An 18,831-nucleotide genomic window follows, 5' to 3' on the forward strand; every position below is an offset into this window, starting at 1 on the left:
GACTGCATATGTGTTTTTTATCATAATTTGATATATTACTAAAAATAAGATACTGGATTTCATTACCAAAATAACCTTATTCATCTATGCACTATTTTGATTGGGCTCCTGACAGGTTAATCTCTTCAGTGCTTCAGAATCCTTGCTACTGTTTATTTCTAAAATCAAACATCTGCAACAATATTAAATCCCTTTCAGAGATGCTTAGCTATGCTCTGCAAACATACACTTAAGACATTTCCTTTAAACCAGCTACATACTTATTATACTAACACACAATGAATTCGCATTAAGTCTTAATTTTTATATAACTTACTCATCAGGCAGAAATGTGTTATTTACATTTTAAGTGATAGATTTATTGATTGTTTGAGTAATATTTGTCCTTAGCATTAACATAGTTTTCATCTCAAGACCAACAGGACTAGTGTATTTTGGTATTTGAAGTTAAAATTAGTTAAAATTGCACTAATGTGTTGATAAAGAATCAATGTAAGTAGCCATTTGAAACAATAGGAATTGAAATAACATAACAATGGTGAAAGACACCTACCTGGAGTAATGATCTGGTTGCTACAGTATGGGCATGATTGAACATAGTCTGTTTATTTTGCCCATAGAAACCAGGAGTGTTCTGAAAGACAGTAGGTCATCACACCAGCCTATGGAAGACACATCCATGAAATCCATCTAAATAATCATTCTCCGACTGCAGTGACTATAGCATGTGAAATTCCAGGAAGAAGTAAGACAACACCAGAATAACTACAGCTCAACATGTACATTAAAACAATCTATATGCTCAAAGGTGGTTCAATAGTAACATGATGCCAATTGAACATTTCTGTCTTTTGAGTTAGAGGGTAACTGATTATTGCAGTTTTTGCCTTGATAAGACTGAAAGAAGACCACAGGTATCACTACATTATGGTGAGCATTATGCTAAAGTTCCAATGGTAGTGTGAGCATATGGGGAGGAATCGCATTTCAGAGCACCTTTGATATAGAATGAGGGCCTCATTACTGTACACTGATAAAAGTCCTTGGACCAACAAGTTTTTTTTTTGTTCAACCTTCAAAACAGACAATGCAAAGAGTAAACAGAGCAGTAATTAAAATAAAATCAACACCACTGGAACAGTGGTTAATTTGCCAGGAAAAGGACGCAAGCTCATCTTGTCCCCATGCACAGTGAGAAGGATGGTGAGGGTGGAAAAAGAAACATCCAAAGGGTTTAGTTAAAGAAATACAAGGATTGGTGGTATCGTGGGGTCATTCTGTTTCAAAAATGACTATTAGACAACACCATGCCAAGAAGCTATTTGGAAGGGTTGCCAGAAGAAAGCTCCTGCTGTTGCGAAGGGACAAATTAAAGTGCCTAGAATTTGCCAAACGCTATTGACACTTTGAGTGGGAGTGGGTGCTGTGGTCAGATGGGAACAAAATTGAGCTTTTTAGCCACAATTACCACAGGTATGTGGGGCGTAAGAAGAGGGAGGCATATACCAAAAAGAGCATCATACAGTACCTACTGTAAGATATGGTGGGGGATCTTTGATGCTCTGGGGCTGTTTTGCTCTGCTAGTGGTCCTGGGGCCCATAATTAATTCTCAAACGTTTTGGCCAAGAACCTAGTTGCCTCTGCCAGGAGGCTGTGTGGATCTTTCAACATGACAATATTCCAAAACATGCTTCAAAATCAACAAAGAAATGGTTGACAGAAAAGAAAATCAGCATTTTGCTTGTTTATTCAATTCAATCATTAATTCAGGATAATTAATGAGTTGCCAGTCCACTGTTGATTTTGAGATGACTCCTAGTACTTTCATGAAGAAAACTATAATTTTTCTTTTTTATAATTTTTTGTCAACAGAGACTGCTCATTTTATTTCAGAAAAAGACAAAACACAGGGAAGAAAAGTGATAATTCTGTCCTTATTTAATTAAGAAAGGAAAAACAAACTAATAACTAACGCACATTTCAATATTTTTCGAATATGACTTTGGTAACTATGTTACAGTTAAGTTATCTTATTTAGGGTTATAATTTGCTTACACACCAGATGTACTGAAGATCTCAAGAAGGCTGCAGAGGGAATTGCCTAGTGATGCACTGGGAAAACACCTTCAAACAACTGGTTCATCTGGGCAGGGTTTTCACCCACTGCTGGGGGTATCACACCAAATTCCTACATCACTACAGTGCTGTCCAAAGCATAAGAGAACCCAGATTCTCCCTGCATTGCAAGATCTTTGCCAAAGCACCTTGTAGAGAAAAACTCTCTTTGATATTTCTATTTCATTTCTTAAGAACTAGAACTAAAATAAATCAAAACCTGAAAACATCCAAGTACATCAGAATGTCTACAAATGAGAGGGGGCTGTTATACCTGTCGTTGCCATTTAGTTTTAGTCACATTGAGAACCACCTCCTCCAGTGAGAAAGACATACAGTAACTTAGAGGGGCTTAAATGTAGTATCCTAAGCCAAAACCAGAGTACTTGAAGAAAACCCACTAGAATGCAGGAAAACTATGCAGAATTCATTCAGAAAAGTGTCTGAATGCCCCAAGACTCATGGGCTATGAGGAAGCTACAGCGGCCACGTCACCATGGCGCCTAAACTGGATTGCAGCCTAACATGTGACTAAAGCTTCTCTGAATCAAACGATGGACTGTGGCACCGAGAGCACCAAATCCTCATCACTAGGCTACCAGGGCACTAAAATATAAGTAATAGCATTTTTCCAACGGAGTGGAGGAGCATACATATACCCTGTAGATCAGTAATATGCCACAGAGGGAAGGAATAGTTCCCTCTTTTATCAATTTTGTCAGAAACATGGGAAATACTTTAAATCAGCCTGAAAAATAAAGGCATTTCCTATTTAGAGGATTCATGTGTGGCTTTGCAACAGTGTTTCATAATTGGTTAAAGGGACAACTGAACCAGTAAACAACATTTCTTTAGTGATTTATTGATCAGTGGCTTCTTCTGACTTTTCTTCTTGTTGTAGTTCTCTCTGCAGACAAGCACAAGTTGTGTAAGTTACCAAATGCATAGCTGTATAACTGAACTGCAAATTCCGTTTTAATACAGAATCCACAGTAAATACCCAAAAGTGTATGAATCATCCATGTTATAAAGCTGTAAGAAAAAATGGAATATAAACACATTAAATATTTAAAACACTCAGACAACTAGAGGATACAATTGTTCTGCATCTAAAATGGTTGGACACATTATGTAAGGGAGCAATAATTTACCTCCGACTTATTACATTTTTCTTGCAACTGGTTATTACTTTTCCTAGTCACATACAAAGTACTTTTAATGGCTGCACAGCCTGTACAATACTTCTAAAGCAGTATAACAAAAAGATTTCAACAACAAAGTTTGAATTTTGTTGGCTGATGACCTCTTGATACAACAGGCATACAAGGCGGCATTCACCAATTTGACCTTGTATTCTGTGTTATAGTAAAAGACACCATCACCCTTCCCCTTAAGGCATTAAGCATTGAACTCATTTCAGTCAAGGGTTCAGGAAACTGGCAGGAACCCAATAGATTACTTAATTCTGGTGTCACTCACAGATGTGACTTTCACCTTAAACCACTGGAGTTTGGGAACTTTGTAGTTTCTGTGACTGGACGCATTTAGCAAAATAAGCATTGTCAGTAAATATGGACATCAAAATTAGATTTAAGGACTGAAAATCTGGCAATCAAAACATAGGCTGTTTTTAAAGCTGCTTAGTCTTTGAGATTCACTATTGAGGGATCTTATAGAGACAGCTGTTTTGAAATCATTTAAACCAATAATATTGCACAAAGAGGCTATCAACTAATTTTGAGACTTGTTCAAATAAAATTGTGCACCTAAGACAATTTGGGTTTGCCAGAAAAAAATGGGGGAATATTTATGCAATCCACATACTTTAGTTTTTGACTTGCCTTTGCAGTTTTATGCTAACATACATGAACGTCTTTGGTCTTGTTTTAAAATGTTCAATTTAATTAAATGTGTATACACCACTTTTCACTCTGAATGTTCAGTGGTAGTATTAAATATTTACAGTTTAAACAATATCTTGGCCTTTCATGATTTGATCAAGAGCAGTTTTCATCTTGACAACACTGTCTTCTAAAAAAGCCTTGCTCGAGAGTTCAATACATCAAGTATTATTCGTGCAATACCTACTGTACCTCTGCACCTAAAATAACCCTCTTGGCGTTATCTTGCAGATTCTTTCAGGATCCTCAAGAGCTGCTCTGCAAAATCAGATAAGAGGTGCAATGTTCTGATCTCCTGTACAGAGACCTTTTGTTTAAAAAACCTCAAACTTTGTTTTTTATTATGTGCCAGGAACATCCACCACAAACAGGACTGCAAAGGGGAAAGGTATCAAGGATGTAGGTGACCTGAAATCTGAAATGCATTAAGCCATTTACTTCTTACTCAGGCTGTGAGCCAAGAGAACCTGCAAGAAGAGAGCTAGGGCTCAGACTCTTTCCAGTAAAACTGCAAGCTCACAGCTGTCTGGCAGGATACAGTGTTCACTGTCACAGTTGAGGATGTCCTAGTCATTTCCCTCTCATCATTCCCTAGCCGCAAACACCAACATTTAAGAACTTCCATATAAGGAAGGAATTATGGTTAATGTGCCACTAACATCTAAACTCCGTGGCCCAACCTATAATCCCATTTTTATGGCACTGAGGCACTCCAACATGTTAAAGTTTGATGTCTATGTATTGTAACTGATAAATAGCTTGGTTACACTACAAAGGGACTCAAATTTCAGTTGTAAAAATCACCCCTGCTGACAAGATTCAAACCACAAGTCACAGGTACAATCTTTCAGATTTCATCAGCTTGGAAAAGTTCACCGATTATTTTCGTTAGGAAAACATGCATGTGTGTATATATGTCTGTGGGTGTGTTTTATGTTGGAAAAATTGTTTGTAAACATTTAATTTTCTGACAATTATTGTCTTGAAAGCTATGAAGCTGCATTAAGCATACCAATTCCAATTCTCAGAAAAAAAAGAAAGTTCCTTCCAAATTCGATCACATTTGTACTGTTTAATCATCCAGATCATCATTGCTCAGGAAAGGAGCACTGTTGGAAATTCTCGCTGGTTTATGCAGCTTGCACTTTTCACTAGCCAGAAGTGACAAACAATGAAGGAGGCATGTACATTTTTTTAGTCTTAAACGATTGATTCTTCCTGTAGATTTTATGGCTCAACTCATCTCTTAAGGCAAAACTCTGGCATAATTCAGTCCAATCTTTTCTAGTGAAGCACTGCTTCTTAGTTTGTGATAAGTCATACCTTCTAAACTCCTAAGTTACATTGTCCTTGTGTTACAACAGATACACTGGTTTACTTAATTAATTATTTACAAATATACAAATGCAGACAGCAGAAAGCTCTTCTTTTTGAAAGGTTTTCTTCAAGATGCATACATTAGAAGAAGGTTTCTCTGCACAGGGGGCATGTCGATTTGTTACTTGAAGTGAACCACTTGTACTGCAAAGCAAAAGAAAAGCTTTATTAATTATTATTTTTTTACACCGAGTAGATATCCTGATTGTGTTTGCTTCAATAGGTCTGACATGCTAGAGGTGATACAACCTCTACTTTAACCAAAGTGATGATACTGCAAACAAAATCTACCTGTGGTGCTGGATAAGTAGCTAGACCTACCCAATCAATAAAGTCAATAAAACCCTTTACTTGGACTTCATAGCAGCTGACTCTTGCATGTCTGCTTAAAAATAACAAAAACAATAGTATATATTTTTTAGAATTCTAATATTCTAACTTTTATCAATCAAATTTGTCATCAAAACTATCTCTGTATTTCTATCCTATCACTTGAGTGAAATAATCACAACTATTTCAACTTTAGAAACTTAGCACTGTGATGCTTTTCAGAGGTCTTAAATACCAGTGGCCAATGAAGGTAATATTCCCCTTCAGTTATGTAAAGACAAGATAGTCCTTATCATTCACACTGCACTATGAAAATAAGTGCCTAACTGATGTAGAAAAGCAAGCCAGACTAGACTTCACTATACTTCACCTGCATAACTAATGGTATCAGAACATGTCCAGAGCTGACAAGCAAGGTGGTATTGAATATATTTTACAAACTTTCCTTTGACAGCTGTTTTCATTGCTTCTGACCCTGTATATATGTACTGGTGACAACCAATATAATTTGACCAGTTTCAGAACGCACTTGATAGGCAATTAATGAAAATGTTCAAAACTGATCAATACAAGTATGTTATACTTTACAAGTAAATTGTTTTCAGGGTCACTGCCTGGCAAAAAAGTATATTATTTTGAGCAAGAGCATTCTGACATATGCTTACTACAATACTTACTACAGTACAAAGCAAATGGTAGTTAATTTTCCATTTAAAAAATGTACTTAGAATCCAGGATAGTAATTTTGGAGACTGTGAAAAAGTATTTAGAAAATGTTATTTGAAAAGTGAAGCCTCATGAGTGTATACTGCAAAGTACTAATTGGATCTGACGAAGTGGGTATATCTGGAATAAGAGACCTGTGTTTGTTGTTGCACCTGGAGTTCAGGGCTCTGCCATTGAGTTTGAACATGGAGCACCTTTCATCTCTGTGTTTAGCTTAGCTGGTTCTCTGGCACCTGCCTCGTCTCCCAACTGTGTCGGCTTTGACCCTGGCTTTTAAGTTGGACTGGACCTTAACTTATCTCCTGGTTGGTGCCTTGGCTCTGTGGCTAAGGATCTATCCCTGTGGCTGGAAGGTTGCCAGTTCATATCCTGCAGCCGTCAGAGGAATCCTACTACGGTGGGCCCCTGAGCAAGGCCCTTAACCCAACTGCTCCAGGGGCGCCGTATAAATGGTGGATCCTGCACTCTGACACCAAGGTTCTCTCCCTGTCTGTGTGTCTCATGGAGAGCAAGTTGGGGTATGCGAAAAGACAAATTCCTAATACAAGAAATTGTACAGTATATGGCCATTAAAGTGATCTTATCTTAAATCCCCTAGTGCTTCGTTACAGTGTCTCCCTGGTAACAACCTTTGATAATTTGGGACTTTGACCCTTGACTGTTTGCCTGCATCACACTCTGGTACCCCAGATTGCCACAGCACCTGCCTGCATGCGTGGCTACTTGATTCTCCAGTCTGCAAACATCCTGCTCCTCATTCCGAGAGAGTGTATATCCCGCTCCCTCTGGATTCAGTAACATGTAGCTCTTTTCATTCAGCAGGTGGGGCTCTCTAACTCTCCTGGATTCTGCTCAAAGTCAAACCCCGGTTGTGCAACATTACAATGCCATGACGACACACAGTAAATACAAAAAATGGAATAGCTCAATCTTTTAGTACCATATGGTTTCCTACAATCTAAGAAGGTGATTGTTAGAACAACATTTCTTACCAGACATGCGGAATGGAATTTCTTCTTGCAAGTCCTGCAGGCCTTCTTCGGAAGAGAATAATTGGATCCATGGATAACGGAAAAGCAGATCATGCAGTCTTCCACTCCTTCAAAGCGCTTGTCGACATTGTTCTTCCAGAGTGCGAGGCCTTCCATGATGCTGCCGTTCTGAAGGCCACAGAGAAAACAACACAGCAGGTTACCTACAGCCAGCAGCAATATCACCCTGCAACTCACAACTGACAACCCACTGAAGTTTAGCAGGTGTGAGCCTGGTCAGTACCTGGATGGGAGACGACCTGGGAAAAACAAAGGTTGCTCCTGGAAGAGGTGTTAGTGAGGCCAGGAGGGGGCGCTCACCCTGAGTGATCTGTGTGGGCCCCAATACCCCAGTATAGTGATGGGGACACTCTACTGTAAAAAGGCACCATCCTTTGGATGAAACATAAAACCAAGGTCCTGACTCTGTGGTCATTAAAAATCCCAGGGTGGTTCTCGAAAAGACTAGGGGTGTTACCCTAACATCCTAGCCAAATTTTCCATTGGCCTTCACCAATCATGGCCTCCTAACAATCCCCATCTATGAATTAGCTTAATCTCTCTGTTCTCCTCCCCACTGGTAGCTGATGTGTGGTGAGTGTACTGGAGTACTTTGGCTGCTGTCGCATCATCCAGGTGGGGCTGCACACCAGTGGTGGTGAAGGGGTCCCCATTATCTGTAATGTGCTTTGAGTGGAGTTTCCAGAAAAGTGCTATAAAAATGTTAAGAATTATTATTATTTATTATCTTGGCTCTCAATGGCCCCTCTGGCATTAACATCACGTAGGGGAAGTTCTTATGAAGCATTACATGCTTGGTGAATTCAGTTTTTTTTCTCCTTTTTCTTTTTTAGTCAAGCCAACCTGATTTTCCAATTGCTGGTCTCACTCTTTCTGCAGCTTGTATTATACCATATCCCGTACATGATCCAGGAAAGTGTGAACTTTACTGAGGCAAATGATAGCCAGTTCCATACTCCTGGATTCATGAGCTTGGCATCATCGATTAGGCTATAAAGTGGCAAGACAAAAAATCTATATATTTATTATAGACAATAGGAAAGCATGGAATACTAGAATTGGTTATTTTTAAATGGTCTCGAAAAACTGAAAAGATAAAATGCTATACAAAATATATAATAGCATTATTACATCCATTTTCTTATCCAATACAGGGTTGCAGGGGGAGCTGGAGCCTAACCTGATGGGTGCAAGGCAGCCTGGACCAAGCCTAATCCTGCATTCTTTACTCCATTCTTAACCCCATCTAACCAGAATTACTGAATTGCCTGTTGCCTCCCACCACACTAAGTGTACCTGATGGGTGAGGTAAGTACTGAGCTGGAGCATCCAGTTGCGCCACTGTTGAACAGCAACCCCGACTCTCCTCCCGCTTTCCACCGATATAGAGCCCAGCGGATAGTTGGGCGGCAACTGGATCACCAGCTCGATGAAAATGTCATCCACTGAGTAGGTCGCGATCACTTCTCGAGTGGCAGAGCGTGCCTTTACCTGATACAGAGAAAACAAAGGTACACACCCATACCAGAATGCTTTTTGACAGGGTTCTACTTTAAGTACTTTTGATTCCAAATTTTCTTCAAACATGCTGCATTAGCACATATTTTCATTTATTATATTTACGGCTCAGATCATGTACTGTATTTATTGAATGATTTATTTAATCTTGAGGATTTTTTGCCACTAAATGTGTCTCATTGAGTGAAGATCAGCACAATTTGTAAGTGAAAACGTATGTATTATGATGTTTTTCACATTCCCATTTTATCTGTGCAGTTTAAAATGAGTTATTTGGGAAGCATAATTAACAAACTGGTTTCACGTATTGGAAATTAAAGCATAAGAAATGCTTTAATTAAATACAAATAAATACACAAATAACCTGTTTGCAAACAGTGCCTCTTAAAATAATCAGAATAAACAGGATGGTTGCTTGGTCTTTAAAAAGTGTTCAGAGGAACAGGGGTGTCTGACTGACCTGACATTCCCAAATTGAGAAGAATCTGTCATGTCTCCACCTAATCTGCTGTGAATTGGGTCTTTACTAATACTAATACTTTGTATAGCTCTTTTTTAAGCCAAAGGATCTAAAAGCATTTCAAGTACAGATGGGGTCCCATTTCATCTGCCACTGAAGTGATCAAACTTGATAGACCACAGCCAGACAGTTCACTGCAGACCCACTGCACAACAGGTTAGATAAAGAAGTCAGAAACTAGCTTCACTAGTTTAATTAAGAGGAAACTTTAGGGATAAAAGATAATGCAATTAAACGTACATTAATAATCTTCTGAATTGCTACAATTTCTCTGCTTTGTTCCATAAAATCATTTAAAAATCTAAGCTAACTACTTCAAATTACAGAAAACACAAAAAATTACAATTAGTGAAACTCTGCCAGAAACCCGTGCAAGGCAAATAAAGAGGGTTAGAACATAGGAGTGCAATTAATGAGCATTAAAAAATAATTTGTTTTTAATTAACTGCATGAGCCTTAGTAATAAGGGAATGTTGATTAAGTGATATGTTAAATGATTATTCACCACCTCTTGTTTTTATTGAACAATCATTCTTCCTAGTAATTGGCAGCTGAGATGTTTCAGTAATTCACACGTCCCCAGCAGTTAATTCTGCAACTGTTTGGCACATACACTTTACAAGGCAAAATAAAACTGAAAAGTAACCTTTCTATTACCAAAACTTACTGTCATGCTCTCAAATGTTTGCGTGCTTGTGTGCACGGATGTAATCTCCTGGGAGGACAGCACGCTGCTCACATATTTGCTGGTAAATTTATCGACGGTGTTGAAGACGCGCTTCTCCTGACCGTTCCACCAAAGCCGGACCATTGCTGGCAGGTCTTTCAATGTGCTGTAGTAGACGGAGCACGCCAGGTGGGGAATCTCCCACTTCAAGCCATCTGATTCTGGAAGCAAGGCATGACGTTACTGCAACCAGATGTCTATTAACCCAGTGTACTGAGAGGGCTTTGGATTTTAACCATGAACTCCAATCAAAAGTTTCCATTTTTCATTTTTCACATAAAAGCTTGCACACAAAATTGTAATTGTTTCGTCTGACCTCTACGCCCTTGTGGATTAGCGAACCATTCTCGCCACAATGGTCCTGAAATTACCCAAGTGAACAAAGACAAACAACCTCTCCAAAACTGAGGACTCCTGGAGGCTCTTTCCACAGCGAAGCAAAATGAACTGCTAAATGGGTAAATGTGCTCTTCTATCACTAGGTTCCTGAGACGCCTAGCCAGAGACAGGAGACACTTAGATTAGATGAGGATTCACTTGCCAGCATCACTGCATGCTTTTCTGAAAGTATTCAGACTATTTTGGCTTTATAATGGGAGATTCCTAAACTGCCAGTTTTTTTTATCAGATGAACCACTCAGGAATGCCCTGAACTAGATCTGCCACTACTGCGATTGTCAAACTTACCTCTAACAGACAGGAGGAGGCTCTCTGTGAAGAAGGTCCTGCTGTCCTTGTTCCCTGGCTCTACCGCCTGGCTCAGATACACTGGGTTCTCCGGCATCAAGCGGAACAGATGGAAGAGCAGCTTGTTCAGAGATTTGCTTTTCCGCAAATAGAGGGAATACTGCACCCTCAACTGAAGAAAGCAGAAGAGCACGGTCAGCTTAAAAGATAAAACCTTGTAGTCTAGCTGTAAAGAGGATTTCAATTAAGAATTTTAAATGTCTTTAGGTTTTAAGATTTTGTCACAAAATGTTTAGATTTGCATGCTATTTCACATGGATAATTAAGTTTTAAAAGCATTTTCCTGACTCAAAGAGACTGTTTATGACTCAAATAATTATAATTATAGTTGACAGATGAACATTAAATTTGCCAATAGATACCATGGATTTGGAGCTGGGCAGTAATCAAGTGCAGCAATTAGAATGAACAGATTTAAACAAATTTAAATAAAAGTTACCACCCTTCGGAAAACTGTCACCAGCACAAAAGCTCAGCTGCACAATACATGAAAGACTGGTAGGAAGCCAGTAAAAGTTCCAAGCAAATTTAGCATCACAAGATCTTTTGTTTGTTAAACAGAAGACTGGAATTCTTATTTACAATGCATTTCATTTAACTTAATGTTCAAAGACCCTGTGTGAGGGTTACACCACTGCAACATCTTGTTTGTTTAAAAGTGTCATTCCACACTCTTGACTGTTCTAGTTTCTGTGGAGCCACACTAAAGGACATAATTGGAATCTTGATACATGGGATATATTTCAAGACAATTTATGATGGTAGACACACTTTAAGAACTCTAGTTGATTTACTGATAGACCTGTCAGGCGTCTCGTGAAATAAAACAAGAACTGTTGCTCTTCAAAGAATCTCTATGAAAACAGCTCACAAAAAAGCCAGCTGCTCAAAATAAAGAATGCTACACCATATATAAAATGTTCTGTGCAAAGAAATACCATAATGGGCAGGAAAGAGCTTCAGGTAGACAATTAATAAACAGACAGTGCCTTGGGAGTGATCATATGCACCATGAGTACACCACAGTTGATGGTATGACTTCCAAAGGGTTAGGGCAAGTTTTTCTTACACATTTTTCTGATTTGAACATAATTCTGATTTGCCTTAACATTTTTAGTGGTATCTGTTATTCATTTATAAATTTTATACAGTGCTAATATCTATGCAGATATACTGTAGTTGGGGTGCATTCACCTGATCTAAAGTCCCACTGGCGCTGTTTTCCAGAATGTTGCCTTTGCAAAATTATCACTATAAAAAGGTTTCTGGCCTTATGATTTTATAAACACATCAAAACACAACATTTTATATTTATATAATTGTTAAATCAACAAAATCAACAATTATGAACGGAGAGATAATACACATTAACCTTTTTATTTTGTCTTTTTAATCAATGAGAAGATTATATAGATGTTTGGTGGATTTAAAGTCTAAGACTTTCATATTTTGTTTTTATACTCAATATTATTTATAGTTTGGAGAGCTTTGAGAAGCCACTTAAAAAGGCATTATTATTAATAAATATTCATGCTTGTGTAAATTGATTTGATAAACAACATTGTCATCAAAACACTTTCTAAAGGGATAAAATGACTAAAATGAATAAAATTAACCTTTCTTGTCGAAAAAGACAAGTCATCAGTTTTTACTAGAATCTAATATTCCTGGATATGTTCAGCTCTTTTTTGGAAAAAAAAAAGTGTTGAAAGCTTACATGAGAGGAAGAAGCTTTGAAGAAAGTCAGAACCAACTTCCAGGTCAGCAGATACCCCAATATACAACAATACTCGTCACTTAAGCTCTGGACAACTGCAAATTCTCCGACCTGGACACCCCCAAGAATGTTATCTAGCAGTTCTTCAGTCGCAGCAAACACTGACATTAGAGCAGCAGGTGGTGACCTACATTTATGAAACAAAGATTAAAAGCATAATGATACATGACATATCATAGTACGGTAATAAAAATAGCCTCATTAACTAAGAATTCTAGAAGCCATTCAGTGTATACTACGTGAGAACATATATTCAAAACCACTCTAAAATATCTAATACCGAGGTGGTCAACTCTGGTCCTATAGGGCTGGTGTGTATGCAGGTTATTAAGAGTGAAACTCGTCCCATCAAGCCAATAATGAGCTGAACTTGTTAAGAGGTGAGTTGGAATGAAAAACAGGCCTGCAGGACCAGGATTCGATATGCCTAGTGTACTCTTCCATCAACTAACTAATTCAGGGTCGCTGGGGAGCTGGAGCCTATCCTGGCAAGCAAAGGACGCAAGAAAGGCAAGCACACTGGACAGGACACCAGTCTATTGCAGAGCACACATAGACACCCTCACACAAGAGCCTATTTTCCTAGAAGCCAATTAACCTACCACCATGTCTTTGGACTGTGGGAGGAAACCAAGCACCTGAAGGAAACCCACCCACATGGACACAGGGAGAACAAAAAAACTCCATATAGATAGCACCCCAGGAACTGAACCCAGTGCCCCAGTGCTGCGAGGCAGAACTGCTAACCACTGAGCCACCATGACTCCCCTGCCAAAATTATTAAAGCCGTATTGAGACTGTGCTGGGGGGTTGTAGGTTAAAGACACTTACAAGGATGGCTCTTCGCCCTCGTCATCCTCAGACCTGGCACTGTCACTCTCACTGTCAAACTCTGGAAGCTGAGGCATCACCCTTGAGAGAAAAAAAACACATGCTGAGTAAAACACGTTAGTAAACTTTTTAAATTTCCAATTACAAAACGGAAAGAAATATAATTTATCTGTCATTTGTATCACAATTATTAGCATCAATAGATTTATTGTAATGATTAATACACTTGTACAGATTCTACGGCAGGCATGACTTTTCATTATTACTAATGAAGCAGTTACCTGTGTCACAAAAAAACTGAATCTTTAAAAGTAACTTGCTGGGTTCACGTGTGACTGGAGGTTAAGAAATCACATTGAGTGGATGTAATATCAGATAGGAGATTTTAAAAGCACCACTGCCATTTTCAAATTTGATCTTATTTACTAAAAAAACAAAACTCCTGAACAGCACGACAATATGACTGTATTAGTTTCCAATTAAAGAAGAGATAATAATTGGTTCACACACACACTAACTTTCAGCTTACTTGTTCAACATCTGGAAGACTGCGATCTGGACAGGCCTGGCTTTAAATAGCAGGAGTGGGGCAAGAGTGTTAAGTAAAGTCTGTAATTTATCTGGCAGGTTTGTTCTCTGTCCTGCTATAAACCTGGGAGGCAGTTTATTTTGGATCAGTTTCTGAACTGGAATATAACTCAGGGCATCGCCTACAGCCTTCAGTACAGGAAGAGGGAAGAGGGGATCATCTGGTTCAGTAAACTCTTCTGTGGAGAGAGAGAACAAGAGATTAGTTCATTTTTATAACACATGTAGATTAAACTATAACTGAGGTGATAATGCCACACATCTATTATTCCGAAACTGACTGCTATCACTGTATACAATAGCCAAATTTAATGTTATATATGCTGTATATAACTGTTTTTAATAGTACTGATATCAATAAGATCTTTTGAAACTGATCCAGCTGCAAACACAATGCCTTTGCAAAAGTATTATTCAAAAATGTAATAATCAAACTGAAGATTCTTATTAGTGAAGGATGTTGAATGTCAGAAAAATCTGCAAAAAATATCAACAATGTGAAAGTTACTGATTACATATGTATTCAGACCCCTAACTAAATACCTGGGTGGAAACATTTTTGACAGTAATTCCTACTGTCAGTAGTTTGGAAAGGTCTCTACCAACTTTGCACAGCTGATAGCTGAGGAACTACAATTGTCAAGCCTCACCATACATTGTCTTTAGGATTCAGGCCAGGAGTTTGACTGGGCCACTCAAGGATATTCACTCTCTTCTTCTCTAACCCCACCAGTGTGGCTTTGGTCTAGTGCTTCAGGTTATTTTTCTGCTGAAATCTAGATTTGCCTATAGTAATATTCCTAATGATGGACTTCACTGTAATCGAAGTAAAAAAAAAAACTTTATTCTGATCTGTGCGGTGATCTGTGTTCAAAAGCTCCTTGATCTTCATGGTTCCTGTAACTGCCTCAAGCTGTGCTGTTCACTTATCACATTTACCAAAATAAAGTATATCACAAAGGCATTATTTTTCTTGGCTTTAGAACTATTGGTTACACCAGCATTAGGTGAAACCAAAACATCACAATAGTGCAAAGTGTCGGGTAACAGGCTTGCAAATGATTTTTCATAATTTGACAGTTTGAAAATGCTTTTGTGCAGTACTTTCCATCACTGTTGAATTGTAACCCTAGTTTCTCTATTCCTATTAAAAAGCTTAAAAGTGTCTCACACTTTTATTCTACACATAGTTTCAGTATTCAAGAAGTAAAACTGGAGGCTAAGAAAGAGATTGAGCAAAAGAAGGACTGTGCTCACCTGTGATCTTTACCAGCAACGGTAGAAGCAGGCTATGCACCCCCTCAGCAAAGAACTCCTCCCATTCGCTCATCAGGTTAACTGGGAGGAGCTCCACCATAGCTGCAGGGGGCGCTGTGAAAAATTCACTCAGAGCCACAATTAAGTCACATGTCTGGCACACAAACAGCTGTACCCAAGGATTCCAATACAGTGAAGTGTTCTCACTTGCAGTCTAAAAGAGAGGAAGGGAAGCAATCATCATTGGGGCAACACTTTTTCTGCAACATTACTAAAAGCCTGTAATAAATGTGTTGGAACACATTGCCAGCACTTTAATCCTTGCAAGGATTAGCTTAACTGAAAAACAAAGTACTTATTAGACTTTTCTGGAGGCTTTCAAAATATTGATAAGGACTCATAATTTCAACCAAAAGTGCTACTCAAAAATCACTACAATCAAAATAAAATTAGACAGAGAATCTGTGTGAAATCATTACAATTCTGCAATACTGAATAAACTGTGGGTGGCACAGTTGTTAGCATTGCTGCCTTGCAGCTTTGGGGCCCTGGGTTCAGTTCTAGACCTGGGCTGCTATCTGCACGTTTGTATGTTCTCCCTGTGTTCATGTGGGTTTCCTCTAGGTGCTCCAGGTCAGTTTCCTCCCACAGTACAAAGACATTCTGGTAGGTTAATTGGCTTCTGAGAAAATTGACCCTAGATGTGTGTGCGTGTGTTTTTGTTTGTGTGTGTGCGCTGAAATGAACTGGCATCCCATCAAAAGTGTACCCTGCCTTGCGCCAGTTGTTTGCTGAATTGGAAGAAACAGAGAAAATGGATGCATAGTTTCTGAAAAAAACTCAATTTAAAATCCTTGTGACCCAGGAGGAGTGGCAATATTTGCAAAAACAAGCTTAAAAGAGTCTTAAAATAGATCTTACAATATCGTTTGCTTGTTTGTCTGGCTATACCATAGGTGGTTTAAAGGGAAGGTAAAACACATTATAAAAAGTGTGTTTCTGATGATTTACTTAGGATAATGAACTTCATGGTCAATCATTAGAACTATTATAAAGGATAGAGATTCAACACATCCAAAATACACAGGCAAGGGAGAGAGAAAACAAGGAAAAAAGAAAGAAACAGAGAAGACAAAGAGAGGAAAGAGAAGGAATATCACCACCACCCTTCTCTTTGAGCTTGAGCAATGCAAGAGGACCATTTCCTGACTTCTTCATGACTAGAATCTAAAGCATGAGGTCTAACTTAGTTTAGGAAATTTTGGTTTCCTTTATTGTGCAATACTCAGGACTTCTATCCTATTTTATTTTGGGGTGGAGCGGTGGATCCGTGGCTAAGGATCTGTGCCTGTGGCTGGAAGGTTGCCGGTTCAAATCCCACGGCTGGCAGAGGAACCCTACTCCGTTGGGCTCCTGAGCAAGGCCTTTAACCCCAACTGCTCCAGGGGTGCTGTACAATGGCTGACCCTGCGCTTTGACCCCAAGCTTATCTCCCTGTCTGTTAGTCTCATGGAGAGCAAGCTGGAGTTTGCGAAAAGACAAATTCCTAATGCAAGAAATTGTATGTGGCTAATAAAGTGATCTGATCTGATTTTAGTGCTCCATTTTTAAAACAGGAATTGATTCCCATTCAGTTTGGGGCATCAATGTTGGAAGAAGTGACATTTAATTATGTTTAGGATCCATTACTTAAAAATGCAGATTACTCTATTTGTTTATGGCGTTCCCTAGTGTTTTCTAATTACAGGGCTAGAATTGTGGGCGTTCTAGGTCTGCTAACTTGTAATAATATTATTTATAATGTATATATAAAGTATGAATGGTATAGCGATTAGCACTGCAGCCTCACATGTCTTGGGTCCTGGGTGCTTTTGGTTTGAGGTGCTATCTGTGTGGAGGACGAATGTTCTACTGGGCTGCATGGGTTTTCTCTGGGTGCTCTGCTTTTCTTCCCCCTCCCTAAGACATATCCTAACAGCTAACTCTAAATTCTCTGTGTGTGTGCTGTGATAGACAGATATCCCAGTCCTGCCTTATGCCCAATACTTCCAGGTTGCTATGACCAAGATCATGCATATATTTATATTAACTTATTTTATGATCTTAACTCTTAAAATACATTTTAAACTTGATTTTAAACTTCTTTGCATTTAGTACAAACACTTTTATTAACAAATTTCTCACTAGAAACAACAACTTTTATTGTTTAAAAACAATAAACTGAAATTGCAAAAATTAATGATTAATGATGGTCTGTTTAAAAAGAAACACAGGCAAAACCTCCAGTTTCCTTTCCTTTTAACATATAAACTGCACCACAAATGATTTTTTTCCAAGAAACTAAGGAATGTGAAATAACCACTATCAGAGAGAGTTTTATATCCCAGTCTTTCATAATAAAATTTGAATAACCACTTCTCCATGAGAACATTTTCAACAAGCCTCCTGACAGTGAAAATACAAGTGAAAATTGAAATGAACTGACATAACCTTACCTCCAGCCAAGCTAGCATTGAGCAGAGGATGAAATCCCACTGAGAATCTTTCAGAAAAGATGGAGAGTGACTTGACAGCCAACACAGGAAGCGAATCATTTCTACATTGAGAGCCAAGAGTTCTGGAGAAGCCTCCTTTAGGTCACTTGAACACAAGAAGGAAAATCAGATGACAAAGCATGTCTTTAACATTAGCTTGTAAACTGAGATGTAGTTAGTAAAAGGGAGCTGAACACTTTTGATTACATATAATTTAGTGAAACATCCTACAATTTCTATGGAGAGCAAAAAAAAATGAAAACATATACATCTGTGCAAAAATCTTAGCTATTGTTGAAACAATCAGGAGTCACAATGTATGTACATTAAGAGCATCATCAATTAACTCAATAATTATCTCAAAGCTTTCAGAATAATTTTCTGCTATTATAGCAAGTTTATTAACACTGCTTAGCTTGGGTGAGAAGAAAAATCTTGTCATTTAAATCCAATAACTCACATGAGTCAGTCTTCAAAAACCTTATCACAGCTAATAAGATGTGTTTGAGTAACTAATCCATCACTTTTACTTATTAAATCTACCTGCTGAGTCTTCTTCGTCCTTCTGTTCCACAATACATATTAAAAAAGGTGAATTTAGGTTTTTTATGCTGCAAATTACAGATCTATCAGGATGAACTATTAGGTTAAAACTAAATAGCTGAAATTTGTGTTTTTCATTACCAAACATTTTCTACACTTACCAGGGAAACACATTTGAAATGTTTTTTTTACAATAATTATTTTAAAATAATTTTGAAAAAATATTTTACAGGATTGAAGAATTAAGGCTGGAGAACTTAATTTACACTAATACATTTTATTCAGTC

General features: G+C 38.2%; 1 protein-coding gene across 2 annotated transcripts in view; it reads right to left on the bottom strand.

Moving 5' to 3' along the window:
* Nucleotides 1–5,069: 5,069 nt before the first annotated feature.
* ltn1 (listerin E3 ubiquitin protein ligase 1) overlaps nt 5,070–18,831 on the bottom strand; it is a 30,885-nt gene continuing 17,123 nt past the window's right edge. Inside the window, exons 21-30 of one of the 2 annotated variants that reach the window (XM_088639580.1) lie at nt 17,963–18,107; nt 15,468–15,681; nt 14,152–14,389; nt 13,623–13,703; nt 12,732–12,918; nt 10,955–11,126; nt 10,208–10,428; nt 8,799–8,993; nt 7,443–7,610; nt 5,070–5,538 (exon numbers count right to left, since the gene is read on the bottom strand). In XM_088639580.1, coding sequence (XP_088495706.1) covers nt 5,476–5,538; nt 7,443–7,610; nt 8,799–8,993; nt 10,208–10,428; nt 10,955–11,126; nt 12,732–12,918; nt 13,623–13,703; nt 14,152–14,389; nt 15,468–15,681; nt 17,963–18,107 — 1,684 coding nt within the window. In that variant the 3' untranslated portion in view covers nt 5,070–5,475. The other variant, XM_088639581.1, reaches the window with a different exon arrangement.

This window comes from Lepisosteus platostomus, chromosome 7 (genome assembly GCF_059453375.1).
Source record: "Lepisosteus platostomus isolate fLepPlt1 chromosome 7, fLepPlt1.hap1, whole genome shotgun sequence".
NCBI lineage: Eukaryota > Metazoa > Chordata > Actinopteri > Semionotiformes > Lepisosteidae > Lepisosteus > Lepisosteus platostomus.